Source organism: Oncorhynchus clarkii, chromosome 29 (assembly GCF_045791955.1).
Source record: "Oncorhynchus clarkii lewisi isolate Uvic-CL-2024 chromosome 29, UVic_Ocla_1.0, whole genome shotgun sequence".
Taxonomy (NCBI): Eukaryota; Metazoa; Chordata; class Actinopteri; order Salmoniformes; family Salmonidae; genus Oncorhynchus; species Oncorhynchus clarkii.
This window is the reverse complement of record NC_092175.1, coordinates 41,800,174-41,816,756: the sequence shown is the minus strand read 5'-3', so window position 1 is coordinate 41,816,756 and position 16,583 is coordinate 41,800,174. Positions and strand designations below refer to the sequence as shown.

At 43.7% G+C, this 16,583-nt stretch overlaps 1 protein-coding gene across 3 annotated transcripts in view; it reads right to left on the bottom strand.

Moving 5' to 3' along the window:
* Positions 1-16,271, bottom strand: part of LOC139388674 (tripartite motif containing 47) — a 24,128-nt gene extending 7,857 nt beyond the window's left edge. For 2 of the 3 annotated variants that reach the window (XM_071135494.1, XM_071135497.1), the window contains exons 1-7: positions 16,075-16,271; positions 13,294-13,511; positions 8,933-8,978; positions 8,418-8,513; positions 5,663-5,752; positions 2,633-2,767; positions 778-800 (exon numbers count right to left, since the gene is read on the bottom strand). In XM_071135494.1, coding sequence (XP_070991595.1) covers positions 778-800; positions 2,633-2,767; positions 5,663-5,752; positions 8,418-8,513; positions 8,933-8,978; positions 13,294-13,511; positions 16,075-16,263 — 797 coding nt within the window. In that variant the 5' untranslated portion in view covers positions 16,264-16,271. The remainder of the gene's footprint in view (positions 1-777; positions 801-2,632; positions 2,768-5,662; positions 5,753-8,417; positions 8,514-8,932; positions 8,979-13,293; positions 13,512-16,074) is intronic. The other variant, XM_071135496.1, reaches the window with a different exon arrangement.
* Between the last annotated feature and the right edge of the window lie 312 nt (positions 16,272-16,583).

Sequence of the window (16,583 nt, the reverse complement as noted above, 5' to 3'; positions counted from 1 at the left end):
ACGCCAGACTACAGGCCGAACCAGAGAACGCCAGACTACAGGCCGAACCAGAGAACACCAGACTACAGGTTGAACCAGAGAACACCAGACTACAGGTTGAACCAGAGAACACCAGACTACAGGTTGAACCAGAGAACACCAGACTACAGGTTGAACCAGAGAACACCAGACTACAGGTTGAACCAGAGAACGCCAGACTACAGGCTGAACCAGAGAACGCCAGACTACAGGCTGAACCAGAGAACGCCAGACTACAGGCTGAACCAGAGAACGCCAGACTACAGGCTGAACCAGAGAACGCCAGACTACAGGCCGAACCAGAGAACGCCAGACTACAGGCTGAACCAGAGAACGCCAGACTACAGGCTGAACCAGAGAACGCCAGACTACAGGTTGAACCAGAGAACGCCAGACTACAGGTTGAACCAGAGAACGCCAGACTACAGGCCGAACCAGAGAACGCCAGACTACAGGCCGAACCAGAGAACACCAGACTACAGGTTGAACCAGAGAACACCAGACTACAGGTTGAACCAGAGAACACCAGACTACAGGTTGAACCAGAGAACACCAGACTACAGGCTGAACCAGAGAACGCCAGACTACAGGCTGAACCAGAGAACACCAGACTACAGGTTGAACCAGAGAACACCAGACTACAGGTTGAACCAGAGAACACCAGACTACAGGTTGAACCAGAGAACACCAGACTACAGGTTGAACCAGAGAACACCAGACTACAGACTACAAGCTGAACATGGGAAAACAAAAACTTACTTGTTGTATGTCTCAGTGATGCTCTGTGGAGAGAGAAATAGACAGAAGATGAGATACAAACCCTTTCACACAGCTAGAATTAACCCAATATAGAATGTTCTAGAAGGCTACAACGCAGAGCCAGGAAAGTAACGGGCTAATTGTTTCTGAAAACCCCTGTTACTGAAGGCATATCTGGAACCCATAACTCCTTGTCCTTACACCCAGATTGTATAATGTGTGGGATATCTGGAAAGAAACCGTCTGAACCAAACATTTCTCCAAACCTGCACCTATATCTCGGCTGCGGTAGACAGTGGTTGGTTGATGCAGGAAGCACGCTGTCTACCACAGCGTCTATATAGTGCTAAACTAAAACCACCATTTGTAGTCGTTTGACCATTGGCCCGGGTAGAATTCTGAGCCCTTTTCTTAACTAATAGCAATTCCCATCCAGTTGACTCATTATGAAAGCCATCGATGGCGCTGCCCGTGCTAAAACAGGACTGTAGTTTCCATCCAACTCTGACCATAGAACAAGATGGGAGTATTGCCATGCTACCTTCATCAACACTTCAGGAACATGAAAACTACAAGACTAAACACTTTTCTTGGTTAGTTTTACTGCACATAGCTCATCTATAAATAGCTCATTCAATTTACCTCATCCCCATACTGTATTTATTTATTTATCTTGCTCCTTTGCACCCCAGTATCTTTACTTGCACATTCATCCTCTGCACATTCTACCATTCCAGTGTTTAATTGCTATATTGTAATTACTTCGCCACCATGGCCTATTTATTGCCTTACCTCTCTTATCCTACCTCATTTACACATGCTGTATATAGATTTTTCTACTGTATTATTGACTGTATGTTTGTTTTCCTCCATGTGTAACTCTGTGTTGTTGTTTGTGTCAAACAAATTCTTGGCCAGGTCGCAGTTGTAAATGAGAACTTGTTCTCAACTGGCCTACCTGGTTAAATAAAGGTGTTCTCAACTTGCCTACCTGGTTAAATAAAGGTGTTCTCAACTTGCCTACCTGGTTAAATAAAGGTGTTCTCAACTTGCCTACCTGGTTAAATAAAGGTGTTCTCAACTTGCCTACCTGGTTAAATAAAGGTGTTCTCAACTTGCCTACCTGGTTAAATAAAGGTGTTCTCAACTGGCCTACCTGGTTAAATAAAGGTGTTCTCAACTTGCCTACCTGGTTAAATAAAGGTGTTCTCAACTTGCCTACCTGGTTAAATAAAGGTGTTCTCAACTAGCCTACCTGGTTAAATAAAGGTGTTCTCAACTAGCCTACCTGGTTAAATAAAGGTGTTCTCAACTTGCCTACCTGGTTAAATAAAGGTGTTCTCAACTTGCCTACCTGGTTAAATAAAGGTGTTCTCAACTAGCCTACCTGGTTAAATAAAGGTGTTCTCAACTTGCCTACCTGGTTAAATAAAGGTGTTCTCAACTAGCCTACCTGGTTAAATAAAGGTGTTCTCAACTAGCCTACCTGGTTAAATAAAGGTGTTCTCAACTTGCCTACCTGGTTAAATAAAGGTGTTCTCAACTTGCCTACCTGGTTAAATAAAGGTGTTCTCAACTAGCCTACCTGGTTAAATAAAGGTGTTCTCAACTTGCCTACCTGGTTAAATAAAGGTGTTCTCAACTAGCCTACCTGGTTAAATAAAGGTGTTCTCAACTTGCCTACCTGGTTAAATAAAGGTGTTCTCAACTAGCCTACCTGGTTAAATAAAGGTAAAATAAAAAAATACTTTGCATGACCACTTCTCAGAAAACCCTTTTGAATCCTGTAGCACATTTTCTAAATCAACCATCTCAGAAAGGACAGAAAGTGTGAGGGAATGTTTGACAAACTAACCTCGAAGCTGGTGTTTCCTCTGATGTGGTTGTGTATCTGGGCCATGTGTTTGTCCACAGCTACCACCTCGGTCTCCACCCACCTCAGGTTGTCATCTATCATCCCTATGACAGTCCCCTCCTCAGCATCCAGAGCCTAAGGATGGACATTTCAACGTCGGAACTCTCATGACAATTTTCTGAATAATCAAATTATTATTTTGCTGCTGCTATATGCAAATTAGCCAAATGTGAGCCAAAACATTCAGTATACCAACTAGCCATCAGGCTACACACAGAGTACACCAACTAGCCATCAGGCTACACACAGAGTACACCAACTAGCCATCAGGCTACACAGAGTATACCAACTAGCCATCAGGCTACACACAGAGTACACCAACTAGCCATCAGGCTACACACAGAGTACACCAACTAGCCATCAGGCTACACACAGAGTACACCAACTAGCCATTAGGCTACACACAGAGTACACCAACTAGCCATTAGGCTACACACAGAGTACACCAACTAGCCATCAGGCTACACACAGAGTACACCAACTAGCCATCAGGCTACACACAGAGTACACCAACTAGCCATCAGGCTACACACAGAGTACACCAACTAGCCATCAGGCTACACACAGAGTACACCAACTAGCCATTAGGCTACACACAGAGTACACCAACTAGCCATCAGGCTACACACAGAGTACACCAACTAGCCATCAGGCTACACACAGAGTACACCAACTAGCCATCAGGCTACACACAGAGTATACCAACTAGCCATCAGGCTACACACAGAGTATACCAACTAGCCATCAGGCTACACAGAGTATACCAACTAGCCATCAGTCTACACACAGAGTACACCAACTAGCCATCAGTCTACACACAGAGTACACCAACTAGCCATCAGGCTACACAGAGTATACCATTTGCTACGGTTTGCCATCTCTTAGTTGATTAAATAACAAAAAGCAGATGAAATTTGAGAACAAGGTATTTGTACGGTAAGTAAACAACATCATCAGCTTACAAAACCTAACTGTAAAATGACTGTTTGAATACTAAACATGACTAATACTGAGACAGGATCCTCGGGGGTTCAGTTGGTAAAACAGTGTTTTTCAACGCCAGGATTGTCGGGTTTGATTCCCACCGAGGCCAGGATTGTTGGGTTTGATTCCCACCGAGGCCAGGACTGTGGGGTTTGATTCCCACCGAGGCCAGGATTGTTGGGTTTGATTCCCACCGAGGCCACGATTGTTGGGTTTGATTCCCACCGAGGCCAGGATTGTTGGGTTTGATTCCCACCGAGGCCAGGATTGTTGGGTTTGATTCCCACCCACACAAACAATGCAAGCACGACTAATTCCTTCTGGATAAAGGCGTTAGCCAAACGTCATATGTTACTATAATAATGTGTGTGTGTGTGTGTGTGTGTGTGGGGTGACATAATACAGTTGAAGTCAGAAGTTTACATACACCTTAGACAAATACATTTAAACACAGTTTTTCACAATTCCTGACATTTAATCCTTGTAGAAATTCCCTGTTTTAGGTCAGTTAGGATCACCACTTTATTTTAAGAATGTCAGAATAATAGTAGAGAGAATAATTTATTTCAGATTTGATTTCTTTCATCACATTCCCAGTGGGTCAGAAGTTTACATACACTCAATTAGTATTTGGTAGCATTGCCTTTAAATACTTTAACTTGGGCCAAACGTTTCAGGTGGAACCGAGTCAGGTTTGTAGGCCTCCTTGCTCGCACACGCCTTTTCAGTTCTGCACAGAAATGTTCTATGGGATTGAGGTCAGGTCTTTGTGATGGCCACTCCAATACCTTGACTTTGTTGCCCTTAAGCCATTTTGCCACAACTTTGGAAGAATGCTTGGGGCCATTGTCCATTTGGAAGACAAATTTGCCAAAGCCAAGCTTTAACTTCCTGACTGATGTCTTGAGATGTTGCTTCAATATATGCACAAAATTTTCCCTCCTCATGATGCCATCTATTTTGAGAAGTGCACCAGTCCCTCCTGCAGTAAAGCACCCCCACAACATGATGCTGCCACCCCCGTGCTTCATGGTTGGGATGGTGTTCTTCGGCTTGCAAGCATCCCCCTTTTTCCTCCAAACATAACAATGGTCATTATGGTCAAACAGTTCTATTTTTGTTTAATCAAACCAGAGGACATTTCTCCGAAAAGTATAATGTTTGACCCCATGTGCAGTTTCAAACCGTAGTCTGGCTTTATTATGGCGGTTTTGGAGCAGTGGCTTCTTCCTTGCTGAGCGGCCTTTCAGGTTATGTCGATTTAGGACCTGTTTTACTGTGGATATAGATGCTGGAGGATACAGGTACAAAAGTATCTTCACAAGGTCCTTTGCTGTTGTTCTGGGATTGATTTGAACTTTTTGCACCAAAGTACGTTCATCTCTAGGAGACAGAATGTGTCTCCTTCCTGAGCGGGATAACGGCTGCGTGGTCCTATGGTGTTTATAGTTGCGTACTATTGTTTGTACAGATGAACGTGGTACCTTCAGGGGTTTGGAAATTGAACCAGACTTGTAGAGGTCTACAATCTTTTTTCTGAGGTCTTGGCTGATTTCTTTTGATTTTCCCATGACGTCAAGCAAAGAGGCACTGAGTTTGAAGGTAGGCCTTGAAATACATCCACAAGTACACCTCCAATTGACTCAAAATAGGTCAATTAGCCTATCAGAAGCTTCTAACGCCATGACATAATTTTCTGGAATTTTCCAAGCTGAGTGTGTTCCAAGCTAAAGGCACAGTCAACTTAGTGTATGTGAACTTCTGACCCACTGGAATTGTGATACAGTGAATTATAAGTTAAATAATCTGTCTGTAAACAATTGTTGGAAAAATGAATTGTGTCAAGCACAAAGTAGATGTCCTAACCGACTTGCCAAAACTATAGTTTGTTAACAAGAAATTTGTAGAGTGGTTGAAAACTGAGTGAATGACTCCAACCTAAGTGTATTTAAACTTCCGACTTCAACTGTATATACACACACTAACCTCCAGTAGGTCGTCCTTCTCATCCAACAGAAACTGGACTAGAGATCCCACATCCTCTTCAATCTTCTCCTTCAGCTTCAGCTTCTTTAACTAGAAGATGTGATAACATGGGGAAAAGACACTGGCGTCACCTAATGGTCATCTGACATAACGACTGTCAGTCTATCCAGAGGAGGTACGAACACACACGACTGTCAGTCTAACCAGAGGAGGAATGAACACACACAACAGTTTAGTCTAACCGGAGGAGGAACGAACACACACGACTGTCAGTCTAACCAGAGGAGGAATGAACACACACGACTGTCAGTCTAACCGGAGGAGGTACGAACACACACAACAGTTTAGTCTAACCAGAGGAGGAACGAACACACACGACTGTCAGTCTAACCGGAGGAGGTACGAACACACACAACAGTCAGTCTAACCAGAGGAGGAACGAACACACACGACTGTCAGTCTAACCAGAGGAGGAATGAACACACACAGGAACCGGGATTCGTTGGACAAGGTGATGTTTTTCCACTCCTCGGTTGTCCGGTGTTGATGATCGCCTGCCCACTGGAGCTGCTTTTTCTGTTGTTTTTAAGCTGATAGGAGCCGAACCCGGTGTGGTCGTCTGCTGCAATAGTCCATGTGTGACAAGGACCGATGAGTTGTGCGTTCCCGAGATGCCGTTCTGCACACCACTGTTTGCAGCCCGCCTGTCAGCTCGCACCATTCTTGCCGTTTCCTTCGTCCTCTCATCAACAAGCAGTTTTTTTCCCACAGGACCGCCGCTGTCGGGATGTTGTTTGTTTGTCTCACCGTTCTGGGTAAACTGAGACACTGTCGTGCGTGAAAAGCCCAGGAGGCCGGCAGTTTCTGAGAGACTGGAACCATCACACTCAGTCATACCACACCCAGTCTCTTAGGTCACTATGATCATACCACACCCAGTCTCTTAGGTCACTATGATCATACCACACCCAGTCTCTTAGGTCACTATGATCATACCACACCCAGTCTCTTAGGTCACTATGATCATACCACACCCAGTCTCTTAGGTCACTATGATCATACCACACCCAGTCTCTTAGGTCACTATGATCATACCACACCCAGTCTCTTAGGTCACTATGATCATACCACACCCAGTCTCTTAGGTCACTATGATCATACCACACCCAGTCTCTTAGGTCACTATGATCATACCACACCCAGTCTCTTAGGTCACTATGATCATACCACACCCAGTCTCTTAGGTCACTATGATCATACCACACCCAGTCTCTTAGGTCACTACGATCATACCACACCCAGTCTCTTAGGTCACTACGATCATACCACACCCAGTCTCTTAGGTCACTACGATCATACCACACCCAGTCTCTTAGGTCACTACGATCATACCACACCCAGTCTCTTAGGTCACTATGATCATACCACACCCAGTCTCTTAGGTCACTATGATCATACCACACCCAGTCTCTTAGGTCACTATGATCATACCACACCCAGTCTCTTAGGTCACTATGATCATACCACACCCAGTCTCTTAGGTCACTACGATCATACCACACCCAGTCTCTTAGGTCACTACGATCATACCACACCCAGTCTCTTAGGTCACTACGATCATACCACACCCAGTCTCTTAGGTCACTATGATCATACCACACCCAGTCTCTTAGGTCACTATGATCATACCACACCCAGTCACTTAGGTCACTATGATCATACCACACCCAGTCTCTTAGGTCCCTATGATCATACCACACTCAGTCTCTTAGGTCACTATGATCATACCACACCCAGTCTCTTAGGTCCCTATGATCATACCACACTCAGTCTCTTAGGTCACTACGATCATACCACACCCAGTCTCTTAGGTCACTATGATCATACCACACCCAGTCTCTTAGGTCACTATGATCATACCACACCCAGTCTCTTAGGTCCCTATGATCATACCACACTCAGTCTCTTAGGTCACTGGTTTTGCCCATTATGAATGCCTCGATGCCTGTCTGCCTGCTTTATATAGCAAGCCACGGTCACATGACTCACTGTCTCACCCAGTCTCTTAGGTCCCTATGATCATACCACACTCAGTCTCTTAGGTCACTATGGTCATACCACACCCAGTCTCTTAGGTCCCTATGATCATACCACACTCAGTCTCTTAGGTCACTACGATCATACCACACCCAGTCTCTTAGGTCACTATGATCATACCACACCCAGTCTCTTAGGTCACTATGATCATACCACACCCAGTCTCTTAGGTCACTATGATCATACCACACCCAGTCTCTTAGGTCCCTATGATCATACCACACTCAGTCTCTTAGGTCACTGGTTTTGCCCATTATGAATGCCTCGATGCCTGTCTGCCTGCTTTATATAGCAAGCCACGGTCACATGACTCACTGTCTGTAGGACCGAACCATTTTCCTAAATGACCACGTGACTCACTGTCTGTAGGACCGAACCATTTTCGTGAACAGGGTGGTGGCGCCTAACAAACTGGCTACTGATAGATACAGTACCAGTCAGAAGTTTGGACATATGTGTTATTTCATAGTTTTGATGTTCTCACTATCATTCTACGATGTAGAAAATAGTACAAATAAAATAAACCCTTGAATGAGTAGACGTGTCCAAACTCTAGACATATACACATTATTACACACACACACATATACATATATATATATTAGTTCACTGGTATACCAACAGCATATCTATGTATATCCAGAGCCCAGCTGTGTACCTTGGCTTCATTCTTGGTCTGCTCATCCATAGCCTTCACTCTGGTACACACCATCTTCTGCCATGTTAATTCCACCAGCCTCAGACGCAGTTCGCTCTGAGAGAAACACACACACACACACACACACACACTTTACCGTGTTCAACCACTCAATCTATCTTAAAAAAAAGGGCAATCTGCAGTTCAAACAAAAACAAAGCAGACACCCCGTCACTGTTTTGGTAAACAGCTGACGGACAGGGCTGGAGAAATGTAACCAGTCAGTTCATAGACAGAGCTGATACATTTGCATTGTTTACAAACAATGGAGTAAAACCAAGCTTCCATTTTGGGTTCTGATTATGGGGTAAACGACAGTTGAACTAAGCTCACGACACATTTACAAGTTATATGCTTCTAGAATCATGTCATTCATTTAAATATTCCAAGATGGCTGTATCAGATTGACTCTTTCAGAAACCATAGCAACAAATCTTTATCAGCAACAGCAGCATGTTGTGTCCTCGGGGCCTCACCTTCATATCCTCAAGGACCTCTGGAACAGGAGCCACATCATGGTGTCTGAAAAGACAAGGGGACACCATCGTGTTATTTAAGGACCTGGTTTGAATGCTCTACGTGACAGAAACTCTGCCCTTGAGAGCATCAGTTTGGTGATATCCACCCGATTGCTCAAAGAGAGAATTTGAGGGAAGGGTAGGCTAACGTGTTCCTAGATCAGTGGTTAACGGTCAACCTCCAACCAGTGATAGGTGGTGAAATAATAGGAGAGTAAACTCTGATCAAACCAGTGATAGTGAGGAAACAAAATGTTTGATCAAATACTATGCATTTTACAAACACTTTCACAGAATTCTCATCACCGTAACAGAATTATCATCACCGTAACAGAATTTGAATCTCCAAAAAGCAATTAACAAATCAATTTTTCAATTTTTTTTTTTAAAACACTGCTCCCCTGAAAGGCCCGATTTAAACAAACTGAAAAAAATCTGGGGAAGGGTACCAAAACATTTCTGCAGCATTGAAGGTCCCCAAGAACACAGTGGCCTCCATTATTCTTAAATGGAAGAAGTTTGGAACCACCAAGATTCTTCCTAGATCTGGCCACCTGGCCAAACTGAACAATCAGTGGACAGGGGCCTTGGTCAGGGAGGTGACCAAGAACCCGATGGTGTCGTGGAAATTTCCTCTATTTACCAAATCATGGGAGCAAACCACACACACAAGTCAGAGTTAGTTATAAAAGTCCATCTTTAATTATATAAACTCTATCACAATCCTGTGACTCTCAGATAAATTCAGTGTCTCTCAATGAATTCTCTGAGAGCCCCCTTACAATGCAACTGAGATCCTTTAATAGCAAAGAACACACATAGTCAGACAGCATAGACATAATTCATCGTTCAGCTTTGTCTCCTTACTCAAACCCCAGAACCATAAACCAATCCTCCAAATCAACAGGCATATATCAAATTGTCATTTAGATACAACCAACTCTAAATACAACCAAACCTGGACAAGCTCACGGAGAGGAGAGTGAGGCTATAGGTTAAGATAAAAGGGAGCATGAGAATGATTCCAGACACTGCCACCCTCCTTTCCCCACTAGAAAAAGGTAGGGGGTAAAAGATATGTTTACACATGATGACACTTTGACCTCTCCCCTCTCTGTGGCCCATGCAACTTAGTTTTGACATAGAACAGATAACTGCAACCTCACCACAGCATTATACAAAAATACCATTCTGATGAGAAGTAACTTACACCCATTTGATGAATATAAAACATAGTACAAATGTTACCAACAAATTCTGAATCTTCCACGACAATGGTCACTGACAGAGCTCCAGAGTTCCTCTGTGGAGATGGGAGAACCTTCCAGAAGGACAACCATCTCTGCAGCACTCCACTAATCAGGCCTTTATGGTAGAGTGGCCAGACAGAAGCCACTCCTTAGTAAAAAGGCACATGATGGCTCACATGGAGCTTGCTAGACAAACCTACAGGACTCTCAAACCATGAGAAACAAAACCCTCTGGTCTGATGAAACCAAGATTGAACTATTTGGCCTGAATGCCAAGCGTCACATCTGGAGGAAACCTGGCACCATCCCTAAGGTGAAGCACGATGGTGGCAGCATCATGTCTGGAGGAAACCTGGCACCATCTCTACGGTGAAGCATGATGGTGGCAGCATCATGTCTGGAGGAAACCTGGCACCATCCCTAAGGTGAAGCATGATGGTGGCAGCATCATGTCTGGAGGAAACCTGGCACCATCCCTAAGGTGAAGCATGATGGTGGCAGCATCATGTCTGGAGGAAACCTGGCACCATCTCTACAGTGAAGCATGGTGGTGGCAGCATCATGTCTGGAGGAAACCTGGCACTATCCCTAAGGTGAAGCATGATGGTGGCAGCATCATGCTGACTTGCCAAGTTAAATAAAGGTTCAATAATTTTTTTTTAATTAAATGCTGTGGGAATGTTTTTCAGCTGCAGGGACTGGGAGACTAGTCAGGATCGAGGGAAAGATGAACAGAGCAAAGAACAGAGAGATCCTTGATGTAAACCTACTCCAGAGCGCTCAGGACCTCAGACTGGGGTGAAGATTCACCTTCCAACAGGACAACGACCCTAAATACAAAACCCTCTTAGGCCTCACTCCCCCCTATCTGAGATATCTACTGCAGCCCTCATCCTCCACATACAAACACCCGTTCTGTCAGTCACATTCTGTTAAAGGTCCCCAAAGCACACACATCCCTGGGTGGCTCCTCTTTTCAGTTCTCTGCAGCTAGCGACTGGAACGAGCTGCAACAAACACTCAAACTGGACAGTTTTATCTCAATCTCTTCATTCAAAGACTCAATCATGGACACTCTTACTGACAGTTGTAGCTGCTTTGCGTGATGTATTGTTGCCTCTACCTTCTTGTCCTTTGTGCTGTTGTCTGTGCCCATTAATGTTTGTACCATGTTTTGGGCTGCTACCATGTTGTTGTCATGCTGTGTTGTCATGTGTTGCTACCTTGCTGTGTTGCTGCCTTGCTGTGTTGCCATGTGTTGCTACCTTGCTATGTTGTTGTCTTAGGTCTTTATGTAGTGTTGTGTTGTCTCTCTTGTCGTGATGTGTGTTTTGTCCTATATTTCTATGTTATTTATTTTTTTAATCCCAACCCTCGTCCCAACAGGAGGTTTTATGCCTTTCGGTAGGCCGTCGTTGTAAATAAGAATTTGTTCTTAACTGACTTGCCTAGTTAAATAAAAGGTTAAATTATATATATATATATATATATTTTTAAATAAAATAAAAAGCACACAGCCAAGACAACACAGGAGTGGCTTCTGGACATGTCTCTGAATGTCGTTACTGTGTTCAACCACTCAATCCATCTTGAAAGGCAATCTGCAGCTCAAACAACAACCTGACAGAACTTGAGAGAATCTGTAGAAAAGAATGGGAGAAACTCCTCAAATACAGGTGTGCCAAGCTTGTAGCGTCATACCCAAGAAGACTTAAGGCTTTAATCACTGCCAAAGGTGCTTCATCAAAGTACTGAGTAAAGGGTCTGAATACTATATATATATATATATATATATATATATACACATATAAACACACACATTAGATTTTTTTTTAAATAAAAACCTGTTTTTGCTTTGTCATTATGGGGTATTGTGTGTAGATTGATGGGGGGGGACGGACGATTTAACACATTTTAGAATAAGGCTGTAACAAAAATGTGGAAAAAGTCAAGGGCTCTGAATACCTGTACCAATGCACTGTACCAATGCGCTGTACCAATGCGCTGTACCAATGCGCTGTACCAATGCGCTGTACCAATGCGCTGTACCAATGCACTGTGTGCATCATTCAAATATACTGAAGAAAAATATAATTTACTGAGGTACAGTCCATATAAGGAAATCAGTCACTTAAAATAAATACATTAGGCCCTATTCTAGGCAGGGAGGGGTGCAGCCATGGGTGGGCCTTGGAGGGCATAGGCCCGCCCACTTGGAAGCTAAACCCACCCACTGGGGAGCCAGGCCCAGCCAATCAGGATGAGTTCCCCCCCCCAAAAATGGGCTTTATTACAGAAATAAGTTCTTTGCCATATACTGTTTACCAGGACTGAGAAACATGTGGTTGGCCAGCTCTCCAACATCCTGAAAGTGTTATTTGACGTGTGGCAACAACTAAGCAGCGACACAATATACAGGAAACACTGTAGTCATCGCTGACCTTTGCAAACTGAATTTAAAGACATTAAAGCCTTGAGGCCTTCTAATCAGATGAATGAATTTAATATTTTAAAAAGGACCCGCAGACAACAGGGACACTCAAAGTCAAACTTGAATGGATCGTTGTTAACAGTTAACTGGAGAGATTCCAACGAACATGATGCACCATAGAACACATCTTTCAGGAGCTCTGTCGGGGCAGTCCCGTTAGATCTCTCATATACTGCTTACAGACATGTTACATAGGCATAGTTCATAGGGTTGGTGCCTGCATGCGTCTGGCACTGTCTCTGACCTTAACTTAAAGAACATACTCTGACTGTTCTGCCAGATAGTCCTAAGGAAGGGGGGGGGGGGGGGGGGGGGGGGGTCATGACCATCTCCCCCTCATATCTTTACCAAACACAGGCAGGAACCAAGGATTATTTATGACCTGAAAGATTAGGTGAACATTTTCAAGGCTGTCTCTTCACACGATACAATGTCCTTAACAACTCTTAACAGCCCAGAATGGAATCAAGCAGCTGACACAATTACACAACCATTTTTGTTATGTGTTTCTGAGATTAGGGTTGGGAAAGCTGATCCTAGATCTGTAGGCCTGAGGGGAAACTTGGAACATGTGTTACCTGTGTGCCCGGGACTCCCTACACACCACACAGATGGGTTTGTTGTCAGTGTGACAATAGAGCTTCAGCTCCTCTCCATGCCTGTCGCATTTCCCATCTATTTGGAAACGCTTGGATGGAGCCGGCTGCTCACAAGGCTTCAGACACTCCAACCCACTCAGCTTATCAACAAGGTTCTTAACCAGGTAGTTCTTTGTGAAGCTGATCTTGTTAAATATCTACAGAGAAAGAGAAAAGTTTGGAACAAACAGCTTTTAGATTATTACCATCAAATGAAAAGGAGGTACTGAATTAGTTTAGACAGTTAGGCAAACATTTTTAGCTTGCTACAACAACAGGTAGAGCTGGGCGATATGGCCAAAAATACACTACATGACCAAAAGTATGTGGACACCTGCTCGCCGAACATCTCATTCCAAAACCATGGCCATTAATATGGAGTTGGTCCCTCCGTTGCTGCTATAACTGCCTCCACTCTTCTGGGAAGGCTTTCCACTAGGTGTCGGAACATTGCTGTAGGGACTTGCTTCCATTCAGCCACAAGAACATTAATGAGGTCGGGCGATTAGGCCTGGCACGTAGACGGTGTTCCAATTCATCCCAAAGGTGTTCGGTGGGGTTGAGGTCAGGGCTCTGTGCAGGCCAGTTCTTCCACAAGGATCTCAACAAACCATTTCTATATGGACCTTGCTTTGTGCCCAGAGGAATTGTCAGGCTGAAACAAGAAAGGGCCTTCCCCAAACTTTTGCCACAAAGTTGGAAGCACAGAATCGTCTAGAATGTCATCGTATGCTGCAGTGTTAAGATTTCCCTTCACTGGAACAAAGAGGCCTAGCCTGAACCATGAAAAATAGCCCCAGACCATTATTCATCCTCAAACTTTACAGTTGGCACTATGCATTGGGGCAGGTAGCATTCTCCAGGGATCCGCCGAACCCAGATTTGTCTGTTGGACTGCCAGATGTTGAATCACTCCAGAGAACACGCTTCCACTGCTCCAGAGTCCAATGGCAGTGAGCTTTACACCACTCCAGCCAACGCTTGGCATTGCACATGGGGATCTTAAGCCTTTGTGCAGCTGCTCTGCCTTTTAAACCCATTTCATGAAGCTCCCGATGAACAGTTATTGTGCTGACGTCGCTTCCAGGCAGTTTGGAACTCAGTAATGAGCGTTGCAACAGAGGACAGACGATTTTTAAGTGCTACGTGCTTCAGCGCTCAGTGGTCCCATTCTATGAGCTTGTGTGGCCTACCACGTCGCAGCTGAGCCGTTGTTGCTCCTGGATGTTGCCACGTCACAATAACAGCACTTACAGTTGACCGGGGCAGCTCTAGGAAGGGCGGAAATTTGACTCACTAACTTGTTGTAAAGGTGGCATCCTATGACGGTACCACATTGAAAGTCACTGAGCTCTTCAGTAAGGCCATTCTACCGCAAATGTTTGTTTATGGAGATTGCATGGCTGTGTGCTGGATATTATACAACTGTCAGGAACATGTGGCTGAAATATAGAAATCCACTAATTTGAATGGGTGTCCACATACTTTTGTAACTATAGTGTTTTTTTAATTTTATATTTTGAAATAATTAAAGTTCTGAATATATGCACAAGAACAAATGGAATTGGAATAAAACTTTAGTTATACTTTGTGATACTGACAAGAGCAGCAAGGGGTGCATGTTTTAGTTTTTGCCCTAGCACTACACAGCTGATTAAAAATAAACTAATCATCAAGGTTTGATCATTTGAATCAGCTGTGTAGGGCCAAAACCAAAACGTACTACAGGCCATGGGGTCCAGAGGACAGCGTATGGGAAACGCTGCCCTAGGATGACAACATATGAATTAAAAATGTATTTTAAAATGGGCTTTCTGATGGTTTCATACTCAATCAAACTATGATAAAACTGACAGAAAAGTAGCTCAATTACATGTAATAGAACAGTTTATTTATTTTTGCCATTGTATCAAAATACATTTATATAGATTGTATTGTAAAAAAATCCATACATGTATGTGTATCGATAGCGGTACAACCCCTAAAAATATATCGCCCAGCCCTAGAAAAACCTTATCCTCCGGGTTACCTTCGCCCATGGTAACCTACAAGCGTCAGGCTCTTAAAAGAAGATACCTTCATCAATGGCTGCTAAAAGTAGTTCGCGTCTGAATGTGCCCTAACCTTATCACAGGTAATAAAATAGTGTTTCAGACATTGTTGACAAAGGGTAACTAAAAACAGGAAAATCACTCCTGCATCTCAGTGTGCCCGTTGCAGGTGAGTGGGAATAATAAAATTATAGTTTAATTGGGATAAAAAAAAATAAAGACCCGCACACTACTCCTTCCTGAATAAAACTTTATTTATACTTTGTGATACTGACAAGAGCAGTGTGGGGTTCTTTCTTTTGAGAGAAAGGAGACAATACTAAAGTTTGCTATGTTACTAGTTAGTTAGTCACAGAGATGAAGGGCATGATGATTCGGCCGTGATTACATGTTGGCTTGATTAAACAACACCTCGCCATACTACCTAATTAGCCACCAAGCTAATTTATAACACAAAGGCTCCGCGTTTTTCAGCAGTGTCGGTGTTATTAACTAATCTCTAACTTTATCCAATTCCAGTGGTAAAACGCTTAAAATAGGTACGGGAAAATGCATTGTAAATTACACTAGCTACGATTAACTTGACCATTCAAGATGACAAAGAAATTGTCTAGCTAGCAAACAGCTGATAAGAATAAAACACGCTAATTAGCATTGAAGCACAACAAACCATTCGGCACTCGGGGCATTGATAACCGACGTCCTCTCCTCCGTTCTCCTCCCAATGCATCAGGATGCAGAACTTGCAGAAATTGTGTCCGCATTTGAGAATGACCGGGTCGTTGAAGTAGTCAAGACAGATGGCACAAATCAACTCTTTCTGTAGCTCGATGCCCGCACCGCTGGATCCCGCAGCCATGTTGTTTACCTAGCTACCGACAACACTTTTCCGTAGCGTAGAAGAAAGCGGAAGTGTTGGCGCAACATGATTGCTTGGATTGATGATGCGATTGGCTATCCGTTGTCTGGGTAGAGGAAGAGGCGAGGCGAAAGATTTTACTCCGCCCAAAATTTGTCCAACGAAAATAAACTCCAAGAAGCGAGGAACTTTCGTATGGAAGTCATTAGGCATATTTCCATAGAGTACCACAGTATGAGTCATAATTACCCATAAAACCTAGCGGTCAAACAGGGAAATGGGTCCAGTCGTTTTTCCACAATTAATTTTTCTCCCTTCTG